Source organism: Ctenocephalides felis, unplaced genomic scaffold, assembly GCF_003426905.1.
Source record: "Ctenocephalides felis isolate EL2017-DRISC unplaced genomic scaffold, ASM342690v1 CF-g0.4_SCAFFOLD_01886, whole genome shotgun sequence".
Classification (NCBI taxonomy): Eukaryota; Metazoa; Arthropoda; class Insecta; order Siphonaptera; family Pulicidae; genus Ctenocephalides; species Ctenocephalides felis.
This window is the reverse complement of record NW_020538040.1, coordinates 70,820,398-70,842,740: the sequence shown is the minus strand read 5'-3', so window position 1 is coordinate 70,842,740 and position 22,343 is coordinate 70,820,398. Positions and strand designations below refer to the sequence as shown.

The 22,343-nt window shown below is 29.0% G+C and overlaps 1 protein-coding gene across 1 annotated transcript in view; it reads left to right on the top strand.

The window, feature by feature from the left end:
- The first annotated feature begins 12,266 nt into the window (after positions 1 to 12,266).
- The window catches only part of LOC113375290, a 49,455-nt gene continuing 39,378 nt past the window's right edge, over positions 12,267 to 22,343 (top strand). Inside the window, exons 1-5 of the mRNA XM_026615230.1 lie at positions 12,267 to 12,278; positions 15,298 to 15,430; positions 16,167 to 16,393; positions 18,012 to 18,179; positions 18,464 to 18,641. Of these exons, the coding sequence (XP_026471015.1) occupies positions 12,267 to 12,278; positions 15,298 to 15,430; positions 16,167 to 16,393; positions 18,012 to 18,179; positions 18,464 to 18,641 (718 nt within the window). The remainder of the gene's footprint in view (positions 12,279 to 15,297; positions 15,431 to 16,166; positions 16,394 to 18,011; positions 18,180 to 18,463; positions 18,642 to 22,343) is intronic.

The following is a 22,343-nucleotide window of genomic DNA, read 5'->3' as shown; positions in this document are numbered from 1 at the left end:
TTACGTCATAGGTAGTATTTTTATTTTTTTACATTTATTGCAAAATGTTTACGTAAGCATATTGAATTAAGGTATAAAATTGATTTTTAAGTATTGAAAAACGATTCCATTAAATTTTGAACAATATGGCAATAATTTAACTCTAAAGTTATATAATTTTGTTTATCATTATTTTTTTATAACTTTTATTATGTATATATATATATACGTCCATGGGGTCCAACGGGCTAACGCGCGGTCTATTGTAAACGGGATCGCGAGTTCAGCAGCGATGCCCATTTTCATTTGAAAATATAGTTCAAAAATATGTTTCCAATCGAAAATGTGCCATTTCTGTAACTGCGGTGTGAAATATCATGAAAAATCTCTCCCACTAATTTTACCAGAATTGAGTTAGAGTTTAACTCAGCTTATGGTCCTGTCCCGGGGCAGTACCACCCATATATATTAGAAAAAGTTCATTAAAGAGAATTATTTTCCCAATCTCTGCAGCTCGATTTATGACAATCTTCAATATGGTGCTTCATTTTTTTGTGAGTCTCATACCACACATTTATTAAAAATATATGTACTGAAAAATCAGAAAATAAAACATTGTAAAATATTTAATAACAAATTATCACTTGCGGTGAATGGAACCTTATATTATACAAGTAAATTTGGGAATTTCAGAGCCTTGGGTAATGTTGGGTTTGTTTTACTCTCTAGAAGAATCTTTTTTGTTCATATTGCTGAAGTAAACATATTGTAATTTTCACGGCGTATTCAATTCACTATATTTTGATTATTTAATCATACTCAATTAAGCTCATTCATTAAGTTGAGTAGAACTTGAAATAGCTTTATTGAAAGTTATTTTTTCGAATGATAGTTTCTTAAAATTAGTGAATATTTCTATATTGCAATTCCTAGATATTAGTTAAGTGGTGGGCATTACGCTATCACTTTTATTCATTGTCAGTAGAAAAGAATATTTCACAAATCACAAATTACATAATGAGAAATTTCGTTATGTTATTTTTAACAAATTACTCAGAAAGTGCTATTCCACAATACAATGACTTTTTGCAAACTAAGTAAATTTTGATCATAATCACTATTTGCAAAGAGTACATTAAATTATATTCAGAAGTTTTGAAATGATTGTTATGTATTTATAATCATGTAATTTGTCCGTACATATTTGCTTTGACCAAGCCCCCAAATTATTCAATTTTGCAAATGGTTAAAATTATATGTGCAAATTTTATTTGTAAATGTTTTCTCAATAATAATACTCTAAGCGGATGGACGTTCGTTTCTAATTCATTATTTTAATATATGATTGTCAACAACGACAATATTTTGATATGTAACACCTCTTAGAATTTTAGATCATGGAACTCATAAGTTGACTAAATAATTTCTGTTTTATTTTGCCAGTGGTAGAAAAGTTTAACATTACTAGAAGTAAACTATAAAATATTATATCGTTTAAGCTCTTATTAAATATATATATATATATATATATATATATATATATATATATATATATAATATATATATATAATATATATATATATATATAATATATATATATATATATATATATATATATATATATCTAGCTGGCACCGCAAACGTTGTTTAGCTACAAAAAATATTTCTAGAAAATCTTTAGTATAAAAAATATGTAACTGATTATGAATGCGGAAGTGTGTGGTGAAAGAGGCAACTAACACAAACTAATTGGATGGTTTACCCACATGCCTCATATAAATGCTCCTTGGGCTTATTGAGCTTGAGCAAATCAAGTGCCAGCCTAATCTATCTGATTTTATTTTAATTGAATTGGCACATTTTAATATTCAAGATTTTTAAATATTACTGTCGGTGCCCAATCACGCGTTGCTGTCTTAATGCATATTAATAAAAGTCTAAACAAAAATGCGATTCTGTTACATCTTGCTATCAAGATAAAAAATAGCGCTCGCATCATAAGTAATTGATTGTTGAGCTGAATTGAATGCATCTTTGAGTGAAATGGGGAGAGGGGAGTCTCGATGATGATTACGTCATAGGCAGTATTTTTATTTTTTTACCGAATGGCAACCTTACATTGTCTTTGCAAGTACCAAAAATTTAAAATAAGTTTGTTATGTTCATAAGATTATAATAATTTTGTTACTCTATGCTGAGTACCATATCAGTAAAATCTCTACATCCTAAATCCATTTTCTTATTTTTAAAATTATAATTATAACCTAATAATTACAACATTTAAAAAAACAATACAATAATTGCAAAATGTTTACGTAAGCATGGGGGTAGGGGTAAGAGCTTTGCTTACTTTTTCTGACAATGGCGGATGGGGGGGGGGAGTAAATAATTGTAATAAATCTGCTTACGTTATACTTGAACGATCCCAAATAAGTTATTTTACAATATGTCACATTCTATTCGATTCCAAATTTAGGATCTTAATTAACAGATTAACAACTTAAATAAAATAATAATATAATCTAGAAAATGTTTGATGAATACAAATGAGTACAAAAATTTTGAAAATATATGATTTGCAAATAAGGAGTGCTATAAAGCCAAATAGTGTATTTTGATATTAACATCTCAAAAACGTTTATACTTTAAGTTTTTAATAACACTTGCGGCCCGTTCAATAATGTTTGTGTGTATAAATAAAATATTACTACAATTTAACAATATTCATCTAAAACACACAATTAAATTTAATTTGACGTATGAGCTGCCGTACATAGTTTCATTTAAATTACGCTTCTACAAAAAAAAAATTAAATTAAAAATGTACCGGGAAGTCCCGTAACGCCGGACGGCACTAAGCACCGGACGCTCTATTTAACACGTATTATTTAAGCGAGTATAAATCTTTTCAATTTAAAATAAAAATGAAAGGGGCGCGGGGCTCACACAGATACAGAACCACGCGCCACTCTTTGCCTGTGACGCACACGACCACGGCGAGAGCAACCCTTTCCTGTTTTAGGCGCAAAATCACGGCGTCACCTAAATATCAATGGAAGAAATTCTAGCATATTTATGCATTTACGTTTGAGTGGTATGCAAAGATAAAAGTTGTACTTGATTGTTATCCGTAAAATGGTAGAATATCATTAGATCTTTTAACCAATTTTAGTAGGTGCCACCAAATGAACGAAAATGTCTGTCCCTTAGCACCGGACACAAAGTCGTCCCTTAGTGCCGGACAGTAAACATATTGATATTTCTTGTGAGAATTTACGTAATTTATTCAAATTATTTAATTTTGTTCTGTATGAGTGCTAATGGTCAATACATACCTCCAATTTTCGTATTTCCTAGTCAAAGAATAAAAAGGTTATAAATGCACCAGCTGAGAGCATCGGTGTGGCCCAGCCAAAAGGGCGAATAAATAGTGACATTTTTGCAATATCTAAGAATATTCGTCAAAGACACATGTGCAGACATTCCAGAGCGTAGAGATGTGATCAATGCAGGTTATTTTGAAATGTCCGGTACTATGTGCCACTGTTTAAAATCATATTTTTTGATAGCAAAGTTTGATTGATAGTATTAATTATTTTTATCAAAGATTGCGGTTTTGTTAATTTAGTTTGATTTATAACTTTGTTATCTAACACAAATCATAATTTAATAACAATTTCGTAAAATATTTTTTGATTTATTTATAAATAAGCTTAGGTGTCCGCCACTTGGGGACTTCCTCCTAAAGTTTGTACGCAGTTTTGAAATAATTTCTTACCTTTTGCACAACCTAGATCATCACGAACTTTCTAAGACTAAGACTGGCCAAATCCGTACAGCCATTTTAGACTACCTAATACCGAGCTCCATGTTTATATATAAGATATATATATATATATATATATATATAAGAGAGATTATTGTAAACGATGAAATAACTAAATAAAAAACATACTAGCATATATGCAAGTATATCACATATATACTATATTTGTCTAGTCTTTTTTTAACTTTCCATAGGGCAAGTTATTGTAATCGCCCAAAAGTCGAAATTGAAAATTTATACATTATTCACGTTTTGAAGGTTTCTGAACATTAAAGTCAGAAAAAATTGTGTGTGTGTGTATGTATGTATGGGTACAATTTTTCATCCACGTTTTCGAGCGCACGGATCGATCAACCGATTTAAATGGTTCAAAAAACATTCGATTTCTATTGATAGGAAGATGTGCTGATTAGTTTTTGGCAAAGGCAGATTCAACCGTTTCGGAGATTCGGAGCAAAGAGTGCAGAAAATAGAAATCGAGCTTTTGCGAGAACGGAGCATCCTATTTGAATGATTCAAACACCATTCGATTCCTATTGATAGGGAGAAGTGGTGATTAGTTTTGGCAAAGGCAGATCCAGCCGTTTCGGAGATACCGAGCTAAATGTTCAAAGAATGGCTGTTTCTGAGAGAACTAAGCATCCAATTTGAATGATTCAAAAAACTTTCTGCTTGTTATGACAAAATAATTGCTTTAAAAAAAAAAGAAAAATTTTGATATAATTTTTTTTTCCATTTTTTTTTTCTCAAAAAATTTTTTTTTTGTATATCGAAAATAATTCAGATGTTAATTTTAATTTTGGCTAAAGTTCTAAAGCTCACCTATATACTTTAAATAAATAATTTTAACGTAATTCAGTTTATATAATTCTTATAAATATTAGACAATGTTACAATACAATATTTATAATAATCTATATATGAAAACATTTAATATTTTTAGAACATATTTCGTTACGGTACGGGATGTTCCAGCAATTTGCCTTAAGGCACGATGCCATACAACTCTAGTTTGTTATATTTTCATCAAAATTAGTATATGCTAATTATATATTAAGAGAATGCAAAAGGCACCGCTATTCAATTTATTAAAATTTGTAGGAAAATTTTAAAGAATTTTGTCTATGGATTTTGAGTCATATCTTTTTATCATATTAATATTATTCCTAAAATATATTTTTGGCTATTTATTATATATTGGTATATTGTCTGAAATAAATAAATCAATATTCATCAATCTTCTGTGATCCGAAGTAATACTTGTATGCTATTTATTGCATAGTATTTTTAGTCTAATTATCTTTTTCACGGATAATTTACTTTTTTTAGTATTGTACTTTGCTTCAGTGCTCGTTTTAAAATTCGTATGTGAAATTGTTATAAAATATTTGTCATTCTTGTGCGTCACATTTTTTGTCAGATTACTTACATGACATTAAGATATTACAACACTTACATTTCCACAATAAAATAAAAATACCAAGTTAGAAATAAAAAAATTGATGACGAATTAGAGACTATGTCCGCATTATCAAAATAAGTCTTGCGTGTCAAGACGAGATTTGATTGTTCTGGATCGTTCCGTATGGGCGTGTGAGTTAATACCAAAAACCCGATGGGATTATGAACTCTCGCAGAAGATCAAGGTCCCAAAGAAGGAATTGAATAATCAAAATTGCAAATCTGGCAAACGCCTCTAATTTTATTTGGCATAATAAATCGCTATTCGCGCTTATACTATCTATCAATAATATTCTTGCGGCCTTGTACTTTCTGATGGGAACGTAAATTTATATAATTATATATTAGAAATGACGGTGAAGGGTGCTAGGCGCAGCTGAGGAACTTGTAGATAGTCTGTTGATTATTTGGAAAAACATAATTAAATGTTGATGCTATAGGTTACAATTTGCAACTGAATACACAAAAAATTCGTTAACTTATTTCCAAAAATAAAAGAACTTAAAAGTCTTATAGCTGTTGTAACTTACCTAGCTACGTCGTTTTTGGGGTAAAAAGGACCAACTGAATCTTTACCCCGTATAAACAATAAAAATAGTAAACAAAAATTTAATTTTAGTTAAAAAAGTAATTTTACAAGAGATAAATTAAATAATTTGTTATTCATTTAAAATTAAAAATAAGATATTGAACTTGTTTGCCCCCTGGCTGTCCCTTTTTGCCCTGTCTATGGGGTAGACCAGGTGACAAATTTTTGTCACCCAACCCAATTGGTCAAAAACCCAACGAAAGAGCACTTTTCTACAATATTAATTTAGCTAGGAGTTTTACTGAACATATTCAGATAGTTGTTTGTTTGCTATAAATTAATATAATTGGTTTGGTTTTTATAATATACTTGCTCATTGTGCCTACCCTACTTCAATAAACTGAAATTGTAGTGCATTGCTCTTTTGAGGTTTCGTATAAAAAACTTCAGTTTTAATTCTTTAAAAATGATGTATTAATTTACTTTTATAGGTACGCAATTTTACAAGTGAATAATTTGTAAAATAAAATATAACAAAATACTTTTCACATTTGAGCAGAATTTCTTGCAATAAGTCAATACTTATATAATATGGAACGCCAGCATAGTATTCGGATTTTTTCCCGATACGTTACAACCAGTTTATCAGCAAATGAATTATTTTGTAAGAAACAAAATGTTCATTAGAAAGCTAATAAAAATAAATATTTCGTCATAGCGCATGTAGTGCAAACTTGCGTGGAGACTCGAGGCGATGTACTTACCTGTAATGCAGGTTTAGACCCATAATTTGCATTTTACTTTTGCCAACACATATTACACAGAAAATAAACTAGAATTGAAAGTACATACTAATTTTAGTTTATATTTCTTAACAAGAACTTGGTGCATATATTTCGATACCGGTATTAAACAAAATATTCATGAAAACTAGTTTTCCTTTCAGAAATTAATGTTGCCAATTATTGTTACGTGAAAAGAGTTTTTATTTTTCAGTTGATTTATACCATTAAGTATACATTCTATATAAATATTTATATATTAGATGGTAGAGTCTTGTATTTGTAAATATATTGTAGAGCTTCGAACAAAGAATCCACAAAGTAATAAAAAACAAAAAAGTTTTCCTTAAAAAAATCCTTTTCATCACAGATGACTTCAATGGTTAGCGTTCAATACTTTCTATTATTGCAAACTAAATTGTAAAATATTGTAAAAAATATAAAGACAATTTGAATTTCTTCTGAATTTCAAGATTCAATTCAATAATTCATTTCATTCAATAATTTTAAGTCTAAATATTTAATTGAAAATTATTATTCATGTATAAAATCAATTTTTAACGCTCATAAAAAGAATCGCACAAAATTTAACCACAATTTATGAAAAATTAACTTATAATGCAACACTCATCCTTGACCTATGTGTATGGTTATTCGACATTATATCAATTAGCGATCTACTAAGCAGTTGGAAACTTAATGGCACCACACCTCATTTGATATCCTGAACCTTGAACTGTTACAAAGTCATGATTTCTCTATATCGATGACTCTATAAATTTATGGAATAATGTTATTTTGTGCTGAAAACGTATGATATATACTATTTTCACTAATTTACATGTGAAATATAAATATATAAACATATATTATTTGCAAAATTATAATATTAGACTTTTCATTTGTGCGTTTTTCTTTGTTTTCTGCTGAAATGAGTTGAAAGTTGAAAGAACGTGCCTATTTTTTATTACATTTTTTTTTTAATTTAATTTAGAATAAAAAATATTTTTTTCTATTTTTTTTACCAAATTTTATATTTAAGATTTAAATATGAAGGATCTAAATTTTAGATCCTTGTCATATTCCTCATATTGGAGTTCTAATATCTTTGTCGTTTAGAAAATGTAACTGTCTTACATTTAAACGAACAACAAAACAAAAATAGTAGGGTTTAATTGCCGGGGTTAATTTTATATTTTTCATTTTTTTGTTTTACTAAAGCATCAATACTTATAAATGCTCTTTTCTCAAAAATATACTAAGAAAATTATGAAAAAAATAAAATACAAAATAAAAAAAAAATACAATTTATATTATTATTTTAATTAAGTATAATTAATGCGATAAATATGTTGGCCTTGGAATAAGACCAACTACTGCATAAAAAGTTAGCATTAAATCAACTATGTATAATTCAAATTTAATGCATTAATTACTTTTAATGGTTTACGTAATTTTATCGTGGTAACATGACATCTGAAACTTGTTTCAAATTAATATTAATTTCCAGTCGGGAGAAGTTTCTCATGTGAAACAAAAATTAAAATTAAAGTTTTTTGATTATCGGCTGCCAATGATTTTATTGCCAATCATTGGGTCAGTTTTAAAACTTTTAATTTTTTCGCTACGAATGTCGTCCATGGATATCATTGTTTTTTATTGATATCATTGTTTTTTATTGTACTTTCTAGTGTATTAAAAGCATAATTTTTAATAATTTAACATTTTTTATTAATATTGATAGAAATATCTCAAAATAAATCCTACCAATATTTATAATGTTTAACCGAGGCTGAGAAACGGCGCTTATGGGCTTTGGTATTTCGCCATGAAACAGCTACGCAGCGTGATCGTTTAAAAAAAATCAAAATTTTCAAAAAAAAAGTTTTTAAAAATGATAATTTACGAGTTACAATTTGCCTAAGGCGCGATGCCATGCACCAATAATTTGCTCATTTTTTCATATTTTAGCTTTTATATAAACATGATGTATATAAAGTGCCAAGCCCATTCTTCTGCTAATCCTACGCCCGATAATGCAAAGAATTGCTAGTGCCTGATGAGAACTTTTCATCGTGTTACTCATTTTTAGTTTTTCCATTCTGCATAATTGTTAATATCTAAGTGAGATGATAATAACTTGCTAAAATTATTATATTTAATGCTAGCTTTTATATCAAAATATATATTTTTGATACCAGCAACTTACACATTTTATATATAAAAATAATAACTAATGTGATAAGAATATATAATAAAACTAGTGGTGCATGGCATCACTAACACATCTGTCTAATACATTTACTTGATTTTTCTTATGGTTTTTTGCCTAGTAAACGTATTGCGCTCTTATACGAGTATGAAAGTTTTTTGTTTCATTCGCGCCAATGTATTTGGCGATTGTCTCACTCTGTCTACTAGTATCATATTGCCAGACTTTTTTCGTTGCCAGACATGCTTAACAACCGCAGAAACGTCTGGCAAATTAATTTTACGTGTTTTTACCCTTAACGAACATAATACTAAAATTTCAGACGGACTAAAATGATTTGAATTTTTCAAAAAATTAATAAATAAATTGGCGTCTGGCACATATTTAGCAGCGCCCAAAATGTCTGGCAACAAAAAATTTGAGTCTGGTGAACCTATTCGAAGTCAAAAAAACGAAAATTGGGCTGACTAAAATGCTTTCAAAATTTTGAAATCGCGCTGTACAAATTGGCTGCGCACTAATTAACGCAACCACTTCCAGCTGCCAGACGGCCCTACCCTAACCGAGAGAGCACCAAGGACCACATACCAAAAAATCAACCTGACTAAAATGCTTGTTTTGAAAACGTTGCTGGCTCCTATACTATAAGGTGACCATATTTTTTGAGATCAAAACTGGGACGGGGTCGGGGGCCTCTAACAAACGCTATTTAAAGATACAATTTAAAAAACAGGTTTTATTTATATGAATCAATTTTTATCAGAATTGCAGCCTTCTAATAAGAACTTTTTTTATTATTATTCGATTATATGTGATACTTTTTGTATATATGATATTCATGTTGTTACGCTTTTGAGCCTTGTATATAATTCTATACAATATTCTTCATGATTAATTTGAAAGAATTAGCGTTTGTTCATTTTTTCATACCTTTTGTAAATTTTCGTATTAGTTTTCGAAAAAATCGGGACAATCCGGGACAAAAGATCTAAATCCGGGACAAATATTGCTGTTAGAAAATTCCGGGATACAAGGTGGAAATCTGGGACTGTCCCGGCCAAACCGGGACGTATGGTCAACGAACCAGATTAAATATTCGAGAAAAAAAAATCAATAAATATTGATCAATAAATAATTACAATTGTTTTGAATATTTTCAGAGACACAATTAATATTACTATATATTTATCCATTCTTATAATATACAGTGACGATCTTATCGCCCAAAATACTTAAAAATGCCAAATGAATCCATCTGAGGATATATTTCTTACGAGTAAAATATATATACATTTTTAAACTGAATTGTAAATTTAAAGTTTATGTATTTTCATACGTATTTTTGTAAATTTCGAAAAAAAAATCTGAAAATTTTGAAATTTGTTTGAACTGAAAGTGAACTTTAAAAATTAAAAAATCTTGGTACGGAACCCAACAAAATTAGTCCACATATTTAAAATGTTCATAGGATATCTGATAATTTGAAGTGCATATGTCTAATGATCATTTTTGATCGTCAAATATCTTTTTTTTTTTTTACTTTTTTTGTATCTCCGAAACCGCTAGACTTGCCTTACCATAATTTTATCAATTCTTCATTTGATCAATACAAGCAAAATGTTTTTTGAATTAGATGATCCGTTGTCTTAATAACTGCTATTTTTTCACTTTTTGCGCCGTATCTCCGAAACGGCAGGAACTGCCTTTGTCAAACGACAGGATTGGCAATTAAGTTTTTGAGAAAACGAGGCGAAATACGTAAACATTTTTTGACGGCAGATCTAGCGGTTTCGGAAATACAATGAAAAAGTAAAAAAATTGTCATTTGGCAGTCAAAAATGTTTGTTAGACATATGCACATAAAAGTATCAGATATTTTATAGACATTTTAACAATAAGTACAAATTTTGTTTGCATTTCTATTGGTTTCGTACCAAGATTTATAATGTTTAATAGTTAGACTATCATGCGGCGCTTACGCGTTTAGTTATTTCGTCTCTAAAACGATTCTCAAAAAACAAATTTCTCAAAAATCAAATTTTTACCAAGTTTTCAAACAACTGAATAGCTTTTAAAATTTTGAAATTATGGTATGTAAGTATGGTGTTTTAGGTATGGCACCACTAGTTATTAATATCTTTAACATTTTCCCATTTCTGTTCCAGATCGCGACATGTCCGTGGCGAGTCGCAAGCTTTGGCTGTATCTGGAGCTGTTCGCCGCAGGTCTGCTTGCGGCGCTGCTGGCGCTAAGAGTTGTTCTGAGGTATCTGCTTCCCACCGCCCAGAAGTCGCTTGAAGGAAAAGTTGTTGTGGTATTTGTTAATTCTTCCAAAGCTATTTGAATATTTTTTCCCATAATATATTATATATTACTTGCATGGCATTTTCTTTTCAATAGGTCAATTATAATTGCGTAATTAGTTGTATCTTGTAGAAAAACTAATAACGGAACATTACGGTTTTTGCAGCATTTTAGTATTATCTGCACAGACATTAAGTTTTCTTCAAAATTGGCTCGATTTATTAAGAACCACATTAATAACATCAATTTTGAATTTAAAATATAATATTAAGTTAAAAATGCATGAAATGACCAAATATTAAAAGAAAATCCTACCCCAAAATTAATAAATTATCTCTTCATACTTTTCAAATTGCCCAATGTGATACTTAGAAATATAATCAAAATGTTTATTTAGAATTTCTATCAATTAGTAAATTACAGTAGGGTATGCTAAAATACAGCACATCACATAATACGTACTAAATAAACAACTACAATACTATGTTCAGTAAAATTCGCTGCTAACTCATTTTAGAAATATGTTTTTTTCTTATTTTTCAAGAAAATTTCACCTGGTGCTTTTTATCCCAAAGGCAGAGTAAAATAGGGCAGTCAGGTGGCAAACAGATCCAATGTTTCAATTTTAATTTTAAAGAGATTTTACAAAATACAATATACAATATTTAACCTATACAAAGTATAAATTTCATGGACACATTTTTTACAAAGATAACAATGTATATAACCTTGATCTGGTATTTTGTCAGAAATAGTAATCAACAGAATTAGAATAACTATTAATTCAACATATTTTCTGGAAAATTGTTTTTTATTGTTTACTTCTTTGCCCGGGTATAGGTTTAATTGGCCCTTTTCACCCCACCCACATGTAAGCTTTTATCAAAGTTACATAAAAACATTTATCGAATCTAACATAAAAAATAAAAATACATCTTCTGAAACAATTAAATGATGTATACTTAGTTTTTATTAAACAACAGTGATTACAACCAAAAAAGCTAACAACAAACAAAAAATTTTTGCTGTCTGATTTAAGTCGATGGCTGATTACATATATTTTGCCTTCTACTTTCAAATATTGTTGTTAAAAAATTCTTAATTTTACTTGTTTTTGAGATATTGGTCGTGGAGCTTTTTACCCGCAGACTTTTAAACCCTATTTTTTTACCTATGCCAACTCAAGTATAATTATTGAACAAAATATAAAATTAACGATTGTTTTAAATTATTTGTAAAGTTACCATTGTCAAACTGTAAATATTGGCTGATGACAATTTAAAATACTTATATGTTTTAAATTATTTAAATTATTTTAAATTTACATATTCAGTACTATTGTCTTTGCTACAATTTCAAAATAATGCGCTTATGATCACTTTACATTTTTATCTCCGAACAATCTGTCCTGTATATTTCTTTTATTAAATAAAGAAAAAGGACTAAAAGTCTTGCTAATGGCTTGTATTGCTTTATGAAATGACTGAAGCTTTTGTTTATTATTGAAATAATACTAACAATTTGCTTATTGCCGTTCATATGTAAAAGCTCTCTAAATGTTAAACGTCATTGCACATGAACAATTGTTTATGTGTAATTTATCATAAGTATACTACTTATTACATGCAATAGATCTGTCGGCATTTTATACACGGTAATAACGGTAGAAATAATTCTCTATTTCAAAAGTTACCGTATCTAATAATATTTCTGTTTCATTTACAGTATTTGTAAGTATACTCGTATGCAAAGTATAAATATTATAACGAAAAATGTCCAATTTCTACTCGAAATCGTTCCTTAAGATAAGTTTGCTGGGAATTCGAATATACTCTTCTATAACAATAATGAATTAGATTTTTCGCAGACTCAATTACAGTAGGTATGGGGTTTATTGTTTTCAATCGAACAAATAAATAGTATTGAATTAGTATAGCACACTCTTTTTTATTTATTTATTTTAAGTGACTATGGATCTTTCGATTAAGCCATTTACATATTCACATAATTTTATTTACATTTTGTGTGTTGATAAACTATTAATTATTAATCATAATTATATATTAATTATTAATCATAAATAGAATTTATAAATTGATCTTATTATCATGAATAGAGTTATATATAATTTTGTATATATCAATATTGATGCTAGATAAAAAGATTTTCGCATTCACTGGAAAACAAAATCTTTTCTGTTGCAGGTTCTGATACATTGTCAGCATTTTGGCATACCTTTTATAATTAAACCGCTTTTCATAGGCCTCTAATGATTTACCATGGTCAGTTTGGGCATAAAATCTACAACTGTGCCAAATTTCATCAAAATCCGAGACGAGCAATGCGCGGGTTCTTCTTGTTAGAAAAAATTGATGTATGTGTGTGTGTGTGCGGATCCAATTTTTTATCGACGATTTTGAAATCAACCGAACTGAATTGTTTAAACAATATTCGATTCCTACTGATGGGGAGACGCGCTGATTAGTTTTAGATAAAGGCCGGTCCAACCGTTTCGAGAATACGGGGTGAAAAATGTCGAAAATTGCAATTCAGTTTTTGAGAAAACAGAGCATCCGATTTGAATGATTCAGAAAATATTTTATTTGTATTGACGAAAGGAAGAACTGATTAAATTTTTGGAAAGGCTGATAAAAAAAAGTAAAAAAAAACGCTACAAATGATCATTAGACATATGCACATCAAATTATCGGATATTTTATAGAGATTTCAATACGTACAATGTATGTTTTTTTGTATGGGTTTTGTTTATCTCAAAAATTTAATTTATTTAAAGTTTTAAAAAAATTTTACGTTTTTTTTTTTAAATAATTTTTGGGTCGGAAAGTTCCAGTAATTTGCCTTAAAGCACGATGCCATGCACTACTAGTTTTTAACTTCCCGTAGGGTAAATTATAGTAATCGCAAAAAATCGAAAATGAAAATTTTTATATATCTTTACGTTTCAAAACCTTCTAAACATTTTAGCATAACTTATTGTTAGAAAAAAATGGATGTATGCGGATGTGTGTGCGGATACAAATTTTCGTCGACGATTTCGGGAACACGGATCAAGCGATTTCAATTATTCAAAAAACAATCGATTGCTCTAAATAAGGAGACGTGCTGATTAGTTTTTGGCATAGGCAGGTATAGCCGTTTCAAAGATACGGGGCATAAAGTGCCACAAACGGTAACAAAAAACGTTTTACTTGTATTGCCAAGATGAAGAACTGATTAAATTTTTATGAAGGCAGTTCTATCGGTTTCGGAGATCTAGTGAAAAAAGTAAAAAAAAGCCATTTGGCGGTCAAAAATGGTCATTAGACATATGCACATCAAATTATCTGATATTTTATAGAGATTTTAACAGTAAGTATAAATTTTGTTTACATTCCTATCGGTTCCGTACCAATGTTTATCCGTTAGACGGCAACGCGGCGCTTACGCGCTTTGATATTTTGTCTCTATGCTGTCAAAGCAGTACGATTGCTTTGAAAAAAAGTTCAGAATTTCCAAAATATTTCAAAATAAAGAAAACATTTTGTTTCAAAAAGTCTTTTTTTCAAAAAAGGTAAATTTTTGTCAAAGTTGTATAGTTTCTCAAAAATCTAATTTTTTTAAAGTTTTTTTTCGAAAATGTTTTGTTCAAAAAAAAGAAAATAATTATTAGTACGGGAAGTTCCAGCAATGTGCCTTAAGGCACGATGCCATGCCCCATTAGTTTTTCAATTTTTTTGTGTATTGAAAATAATTCAGTTTATATAATTCTTATAAATATTATACAATATTACAATATTTATAAAAATCTATATGAAAACATTTAATATTCCTCGATCATTTTGTTACGGTACGGAAAGTATCAGCAATTTGCCTTAAGGCACTATGCCTTACACCACTAGTTTATATTTCGTTGTTATTCTTGCAAGGTATTAAATTGGACTTTAAGAAATAAATGGTATGTTTAATTTTTATTAAAAAAAAAACATACTTTTTAAAATTAATACCTAACCAATTTCCTAGCTATTTTTCCCTAATCCCAATATTTCCATTTAAAGATAGCTTTGTTTAGCGTTTCGCATTACGCTCTACTTTGATGCGATGTACTCGTATACCTCGTGTTAAGCAAAGTATTACTATATCATATTGTATTGTTCAAATTGATTGTTGTTCAATTAATTGAATTAACTAAATGTTTTAATTGCAGGTAACGAACTGTTCTCATCCGCTGGTCGCGACCTTGGCGACCGAGCTGTCCGTCCGGCACCGCTGCCTGGTCGCCTGCGTCGACAATTCAGCAGCATGCGCCGACGCGCTCGCTGCTGATATCCGTTCATTAGGTATATTTAGGAAACATAAAGAAAATACATATGTATTATGAGGTCTATGACAACATGGTACAATTTTGCAAGAACTATAGGGTAGTTCATTCGAGTTCAATAAAAAATAAAATTGATAAATTCTAAAAACTGTCTAAAGGATCCACCGGTAAAAAGTAGAGACATTTATTATAAAGACTTCTTTTCCAGTTCTAAACCCGGCAAAGGTCGGTTACGAATGTTACGATGTATGGTTTGTTCCTTTTGGTATCATGCGTCATGTACCAATTTTCTAAAGAGGACCAAATGCTTTATTTTTGATCATTAGTATCTCAGTATGTCCTTACCTTATATTCCATTTTGTCCGTACAATATGGGCAAAATAATATTTTTACTTAGTTGTTTTTTTGCTTAATAAATATGTTATTACATATAGTTCCTACTTAATTAAACGACTATGTTATTGATAGTTAATGATTCAATAGTATAACTATGAAACTGGTTATAATGTCATTAAATAAATATCGCTAAAAAACAAGACACCATGTCATTTTGTCCGTACTTCCCCTATATATTGTTTCATTTTGTATCGTATACTTAAATTGGCAAATATTATTATACAAACCAAAAGTGCTCTTTATAGCTTTATATTATTCATTAAGGTGGGCAATAGTGATATCAATTGATAATTTAATACTCACTTTTGATTTTCCATCTTTTGTGTACATATTTTGCAATTAGTATCGTAAAATTATAGTATATGGCGAGAAACATGTTGCAGGCGGTGATCCGAGTACAAGCAGTTTTGTATGGTCCAAGGAGGCATTTAACGCAAATCAGCTCTGTGCACAAATAACCCAAAAATATGAACGTGTAGATTTTCTGATCATTGGGGAAGGATTAATACAAAATTCATCTCATGGAACAGAAAGTGCAGCAGCAACCATAGATTCTATTAATAAGGACCTTATGTCACATTTTAGTGTAAGTATGTTTTCAGAATCATTCAAGAGGTTCCTGAATAGTACTGTGAATATGCTATTCAGAATTTGTATTTTTTTTTATTTTGAAGGTTACATACATGGAAAGCACTACATCAGCCTAAGAATTGTATGAGATGATATAAGTAGTTCATAGTAAAAGTCATTCATTTTTATGGAGTCGTGAAAATATTTTTCTGTAATTCACTTGGTTCATTTCGATTATATTTGTTGAAATATTTTTCCCATAAAACAAAGTTTTGACTCAATCATAAAACTATCCTTTATTTTAATTTTTGAGTTATCGATTCGATAAAACGTTATTCACAATACTGAAAAGTATCTTGTTTTGCGCGTAATTTGTTTTGCGCGAATGAAGAATTTTAACATTTATTTTTAGTATATATTAATAATGTGTGATAATATATTTCATTAATGTTCATACCATTATAATTAATAGTACGGAACAATGTGCGAGTTACATCTCTTTTTTATTTCTTAGGTTTCTGCATAAATTATCATTTATTGTTGATTGTATATTTTATTCAAATTATCGCCTAGCAATTTAATTATCCGTGAAATATGGTGAATGAGGTGTATGTTATATAATAATTATCTTAGCAAAAGTATAACTTAAAATAATTAGAGTGATTTAAATTCAATTATGAAACATTTATTGATATTTTTGTTATGACGGATGTTTCTTTTAATGACGTTCTGCAATTTTTATATATAAATCTAAGATATTTATGGAAATGGCGAAAAATAACTCGGCACATATCGTTATATAATAAAATTTATCAGCAATTCAAGTGTTTATGGATAGTTATTCATGTTGTGTGCATAAAACTACCAGTCTTGGAAAGAAGATTAAATTAAGAAATTGTACGTGACAAATAATTGCAATATGTTGTATATGCCAGCAATTCTCAAGCTTTTTTAGAATGTGAATTAGTATAAATAACTAAACACATATTAACCTTTGCAGTTAAAATGCGAAAACAACCCTTGCTCAGACTAAATATTGATAAAGTTAAAAGTTGTTAAAAGATAAAGATGTTTGATAAAAATTTACGAAATATTATAAGGGGCAGAGAGTCTCTATTAAAATATCGCGTGCATTTTTTTTTGAAAAAATTTCGTTTGTTTGTAGGTGCTAAAAGTACACGTGGGTTTTGGTAGAGTAGAGGGGGGTTAATTTTAAATATCAACAAGTATCACAAAGAGAGAGGGGGCAGTTTAAAACATGCTTGTAAAAATCACATAAACGTCCCCTTAAAAGATATACTTATAAAGGATAGTAAAAGGTATACTATTTTGAAAATTCTTTTTTACTGACGTTGAATTCAAAAAAGGAATATATGGTATCAAAACACTATACTAATTTTAATATTTCAATATGTTTATCTCGAATACCCTGAAATGACTGACTTCAGCTCCTTTTCCGCCGTAACTCTGAAGCTGCAGGACTTGCATTCACCATGCGCTAGAAAAATCATATAACGCACATTCCGTACTAGTAACAGTTGCTTTTTTGGCACAATGCGTTTACTAAATGTAGTTTTTTGTCGAATGTCGTCATTGTTATCCTTTAATCATCAATTAAAAAGGTAATGTTACAGTTAGCTTTGGCGTTTTTGCCGCTGATGTTATCTCGCGACAGCGGACATCTAGTCACGCTGTCTGCCTATCCTATTCAAGAACCTGAGGCTGGCAGAATAGCGAGGCGACCCGACGGTGAACAATTAGCGGAGGCGCTACTAAGGGAATTGCGCCGTACAGATTGTCAGGTGTGTAAATGTATGATTTATTGCTGAACTTCCAGTTCATGCTATTAACATGAATGCTTCAAAAATAGAAACTGGATACAATCATTCCCGCGTCTATTTATTGCGGTCACTAATCCAACCTTATCAGCTTCGTTTCTCATCTGTTTGACATTTTTCTAACATATGCATTGCAATTCTAGCACATCAATTTTCTATATGCTGCTGACATTTACATTATTTTTTATCTAATTTCAAACTTAACACAGTAATTTTATTGTGATATTTTGAAAGCATTACATATTCAGGTTCGTCTGACTCGAGTACGAGCAGTGGCTGAGCAAACCGTAGGAAAAACCAAATGGAAGCATTTTACGCGGGCTGATGTGGCAGCCGATATTATTAGTGGAATAAGGAAAAACAAGCAATACTTACAATCGCCTGGTTTAGGATTACTTATTAAAAATTATATATCTACAGGACTTCGTACGGGCGCTTGAGAATGAAACGAATGTGAGTTTATTGTTTTAACATTATAGACTCAAATTGTGATGCCATTATAAGGCATTTGAAGCGTAGTGGTTGCCACAAATTTAATTTTGCGATTAACTTTAACATTACCAGTATTTACCATACACTCTCCGAAGGGTCAGAACGACTGTTCTAAATACTAAAGTACTAAAAATATATATTTCTTTCTTAAATGTAAATACGTTTTCATTATTACGAGATACGGTATAAATCTTTCTTAATTAAAGTTTATAACATTTTGATGTATTTGCTATTAAATGGCCTTGTCGACCGAAGCTAGGTCTAGGGGCTGGTTGTACCAGTTTTTTTTTAATTAATAGATCTACTGAGTATATTTTTACGAAAAACTGTAGATAGTTGCTGTAACAATTTCTTTACCGAATCAGATAGAAATAATTCCACAACTATTGTTCATTATTTCATATTTAATAATTTGCTAGAAAAAGTAAAATAGTAACGACAAAAAATAACTATAATACCTCTGATAATTTATTTTTCACTTACTTTTGAAAAAATTGAATTCTTTCTAAGTAAATATAACTTTTTATCGTAAATCAACGTAACTGCAATTGTTATTATAATACAAATAAAAGATATAACACAAGTTACATATAACACAATTTTCATATGCCCACATCTTACAGACTATACGGGCCATTTAATCTTCTTCACTTTAATCTGTATATAATTCTTGTATGTTACAACTAGCCCCAAATGGCATGTAATTGCTTATGCGATTAGGAGTTTTATACATAAAATATAACTTCAGTCATATGTTGTTTCAACTTATTCCAGATGTGAATTTAGCAATCACAAAAATTGTTATACATTATCAAAGATTGATAAATTTGAAAAGGAATAACATATATAAAATTTGAAATTAGTCAATAATAACAATGCAAACCGAAGTTTTATGATGAACAATTTCATATTACATTTGAAAAATGAATTTCAATATCATTAAAGATCTTATTGAAAAACGCATGTTAATACTTACCCCCATTACAAATAGCCCTCTAATTTGATAATTATACAGGACAGTATAATCAGTAATCAATCAGCGCAAAAAAGATTTTCTAGTTGAATTAAAAAATCACATAGTTTTTTCGAGTATTATGTTTTAACAGAGTTCATAAATAAAAGCAATCGACTTCACTTACTCTGAAATAAATCTAATCTCTCATCTCTCATAAATATACACGGTTTTTAATATGTCTACATTTAGACAAGTTATTGAATTTTTAAAATATCTCTATGACTAGACATGAATCATTGGGAAACATGGACAATTTTTCATAAGATACTTAACTTAAAGAGTCAAATATTTTATGTTTTTAGCTAATGTGCAGATTTATCATCAGTACATTTCGAATGCTTTGATGTTTAATATCTGCGTTCGCAATAGTTGCCTTCGCCTAGCCCTGCCGCTGCCTTCATAGCATTTTTCTAATGATTTCGAAGAATCATCGCCTGGAATCAATTCATGATCTACCTGAAGTAAATGCCATTAATGCAAATTTTACAAATGGAAAACGCAATAACTATTCAACAGTATTCAATATATATATATATATATATATATATGTATATATATATATATATATATATATATATATAATTATGCACGATTTCGCTGATATTTTAAATTTATATTATTGGTCATAAAACCTTGTATAGATAAAATTATAAGATCAACATTTGCTAAGTTGCATATACACTATGCATTAATTTCATACTTTATTAGATGCTGAAAGTTGTTAATTTTCATGAATAATTAAGTAAATTAGTTTTGCAGGCAAAAATAAACAGCACATGAAGGTAAATACATATTTACTAATGCAAGACTGTAAATATAAATACAAATAATATAAATTATTACTTTTGGTCGTCCTTAGATATAAGCCAATACAAAAATTAAGTTTATGATTTTAAAATGCGATTTATGTTTTAACTTGGTATTTATTTAGATGTTAATGTATGTATATAGTAGTAAAAGTAAGTAAAATAATTGTAATAATTTATAATTTTTGATAAAACTATTTTACAAAATGTGCATTTTATTAGTATCATTATTTTACATATAAATTTCTGTTTTCAGGTTAAACGTGACATTATATTAAACTAACGGGCCAATTCTCCCGCAAAATAAACTAATGTTTTGTCAAGGCTATGTTACGCTGCGTTTTTCTTATAAAATTATACTCAAAACTATCAAAATAATATGTATTTGCTGTGCGATCAGGAGTTTTATACATAAAATGTAACTTCAGTCATATGTTATTATGACATATCAGAAGGATGCATTCATGTTCAGATTTATTTTGACGTTTGTGCGTTTCCTAGATTAAGTTTTAAATCTAAAATGCCTGACTGCACAGCAACCACATAGCATTTTGACCATTTTATATGAAAAACGCAGCGTAATATAGCCTTGCCAAAACATTGGTCTATTTTACAGCAGAATTGGCCCGAATAAGTAAAATCAAGCAATATAAGTGTTATATTACTACAATAAATAATAACAATCTAAGTATTGTTCTTCATATTTAGTTTATATTTTTAAAACAATATTTTTTTCACAATGTTAATGGAACGGATTTCTTTTATTTGTGTTTGTGAATGTTGTAATTTTTAAAATTATTTATATATACATATTCGCACTGAAGATGAGTTAAAAAAATATTCAAAAATATGTATTAATTTTTTCAGGTAGTGATAAATATGCTGATAAAACAAGAAACAAAAATCTTACTTATTAGAAAGAAAAACTTACGGGCTTTAAAATTTTATAAATGTTGACATTTGCTATTATAGATAAAAGAAGATTATGTTTGCTATTTCCACTGCATTCGTATTTCATTCTTCGAGATATGACGTTTTGACTTGTTTTTGTTTGTGTTTATTACTTGTGTGGTAAGTTTTCTACATTTTATTTCATTTCATTCTTACACTATATATTTTATATTAGATTTATCTTATGTTAAATTTAAATATTTCTCTTTTGCCACTTTTTGTAGTTTTGTTTCAACTGAAGAAGAGTCAAATTAGAAACTTAAAACGTATGGAGCTATTAAATTTAATTTAAGAAACATATCTTAGTTTCTTTCTATTATCTTGATGGATGCCTGCTAAAAAGTTTTTTGTATATATATATATATATATATATATATATATATATGTATGTATATATATATATATATATATATATATATATATATATTTGGCAGCAAATATTCATTTCAAGAATATATATTCAATAATATATACATACATAATCCCTTAATGTTTACAATCGTTAATGCCTTTACGAGGGCTTTAGTGTGTTCGAACGTGGTTCAAACTAGGCGGGTTTGTAGTTGAAATTCTTATTTGTCGCAATGGCTTGAGAAACACTGTATACATGTGCAAGTGAATGAATGCACAACCAAGCGTACCTCAAGCGTATTTTCACAGTGCGCACAGACAGCTCAAGTATTTGCGCAAGCATATCAAAAATGTCAAAGAAACGTCAATACTAACTTGAAATTATATCTTTTTTATTATTTATATTTTTTACAGCATCAGAAGAGAATTCAAAGTGTTCAGAGAGCTAATTTAAATACTTTTAATTGTTGATATCTTCATAAATTTGAATTATGTATCCGCTACAAAGTAAAA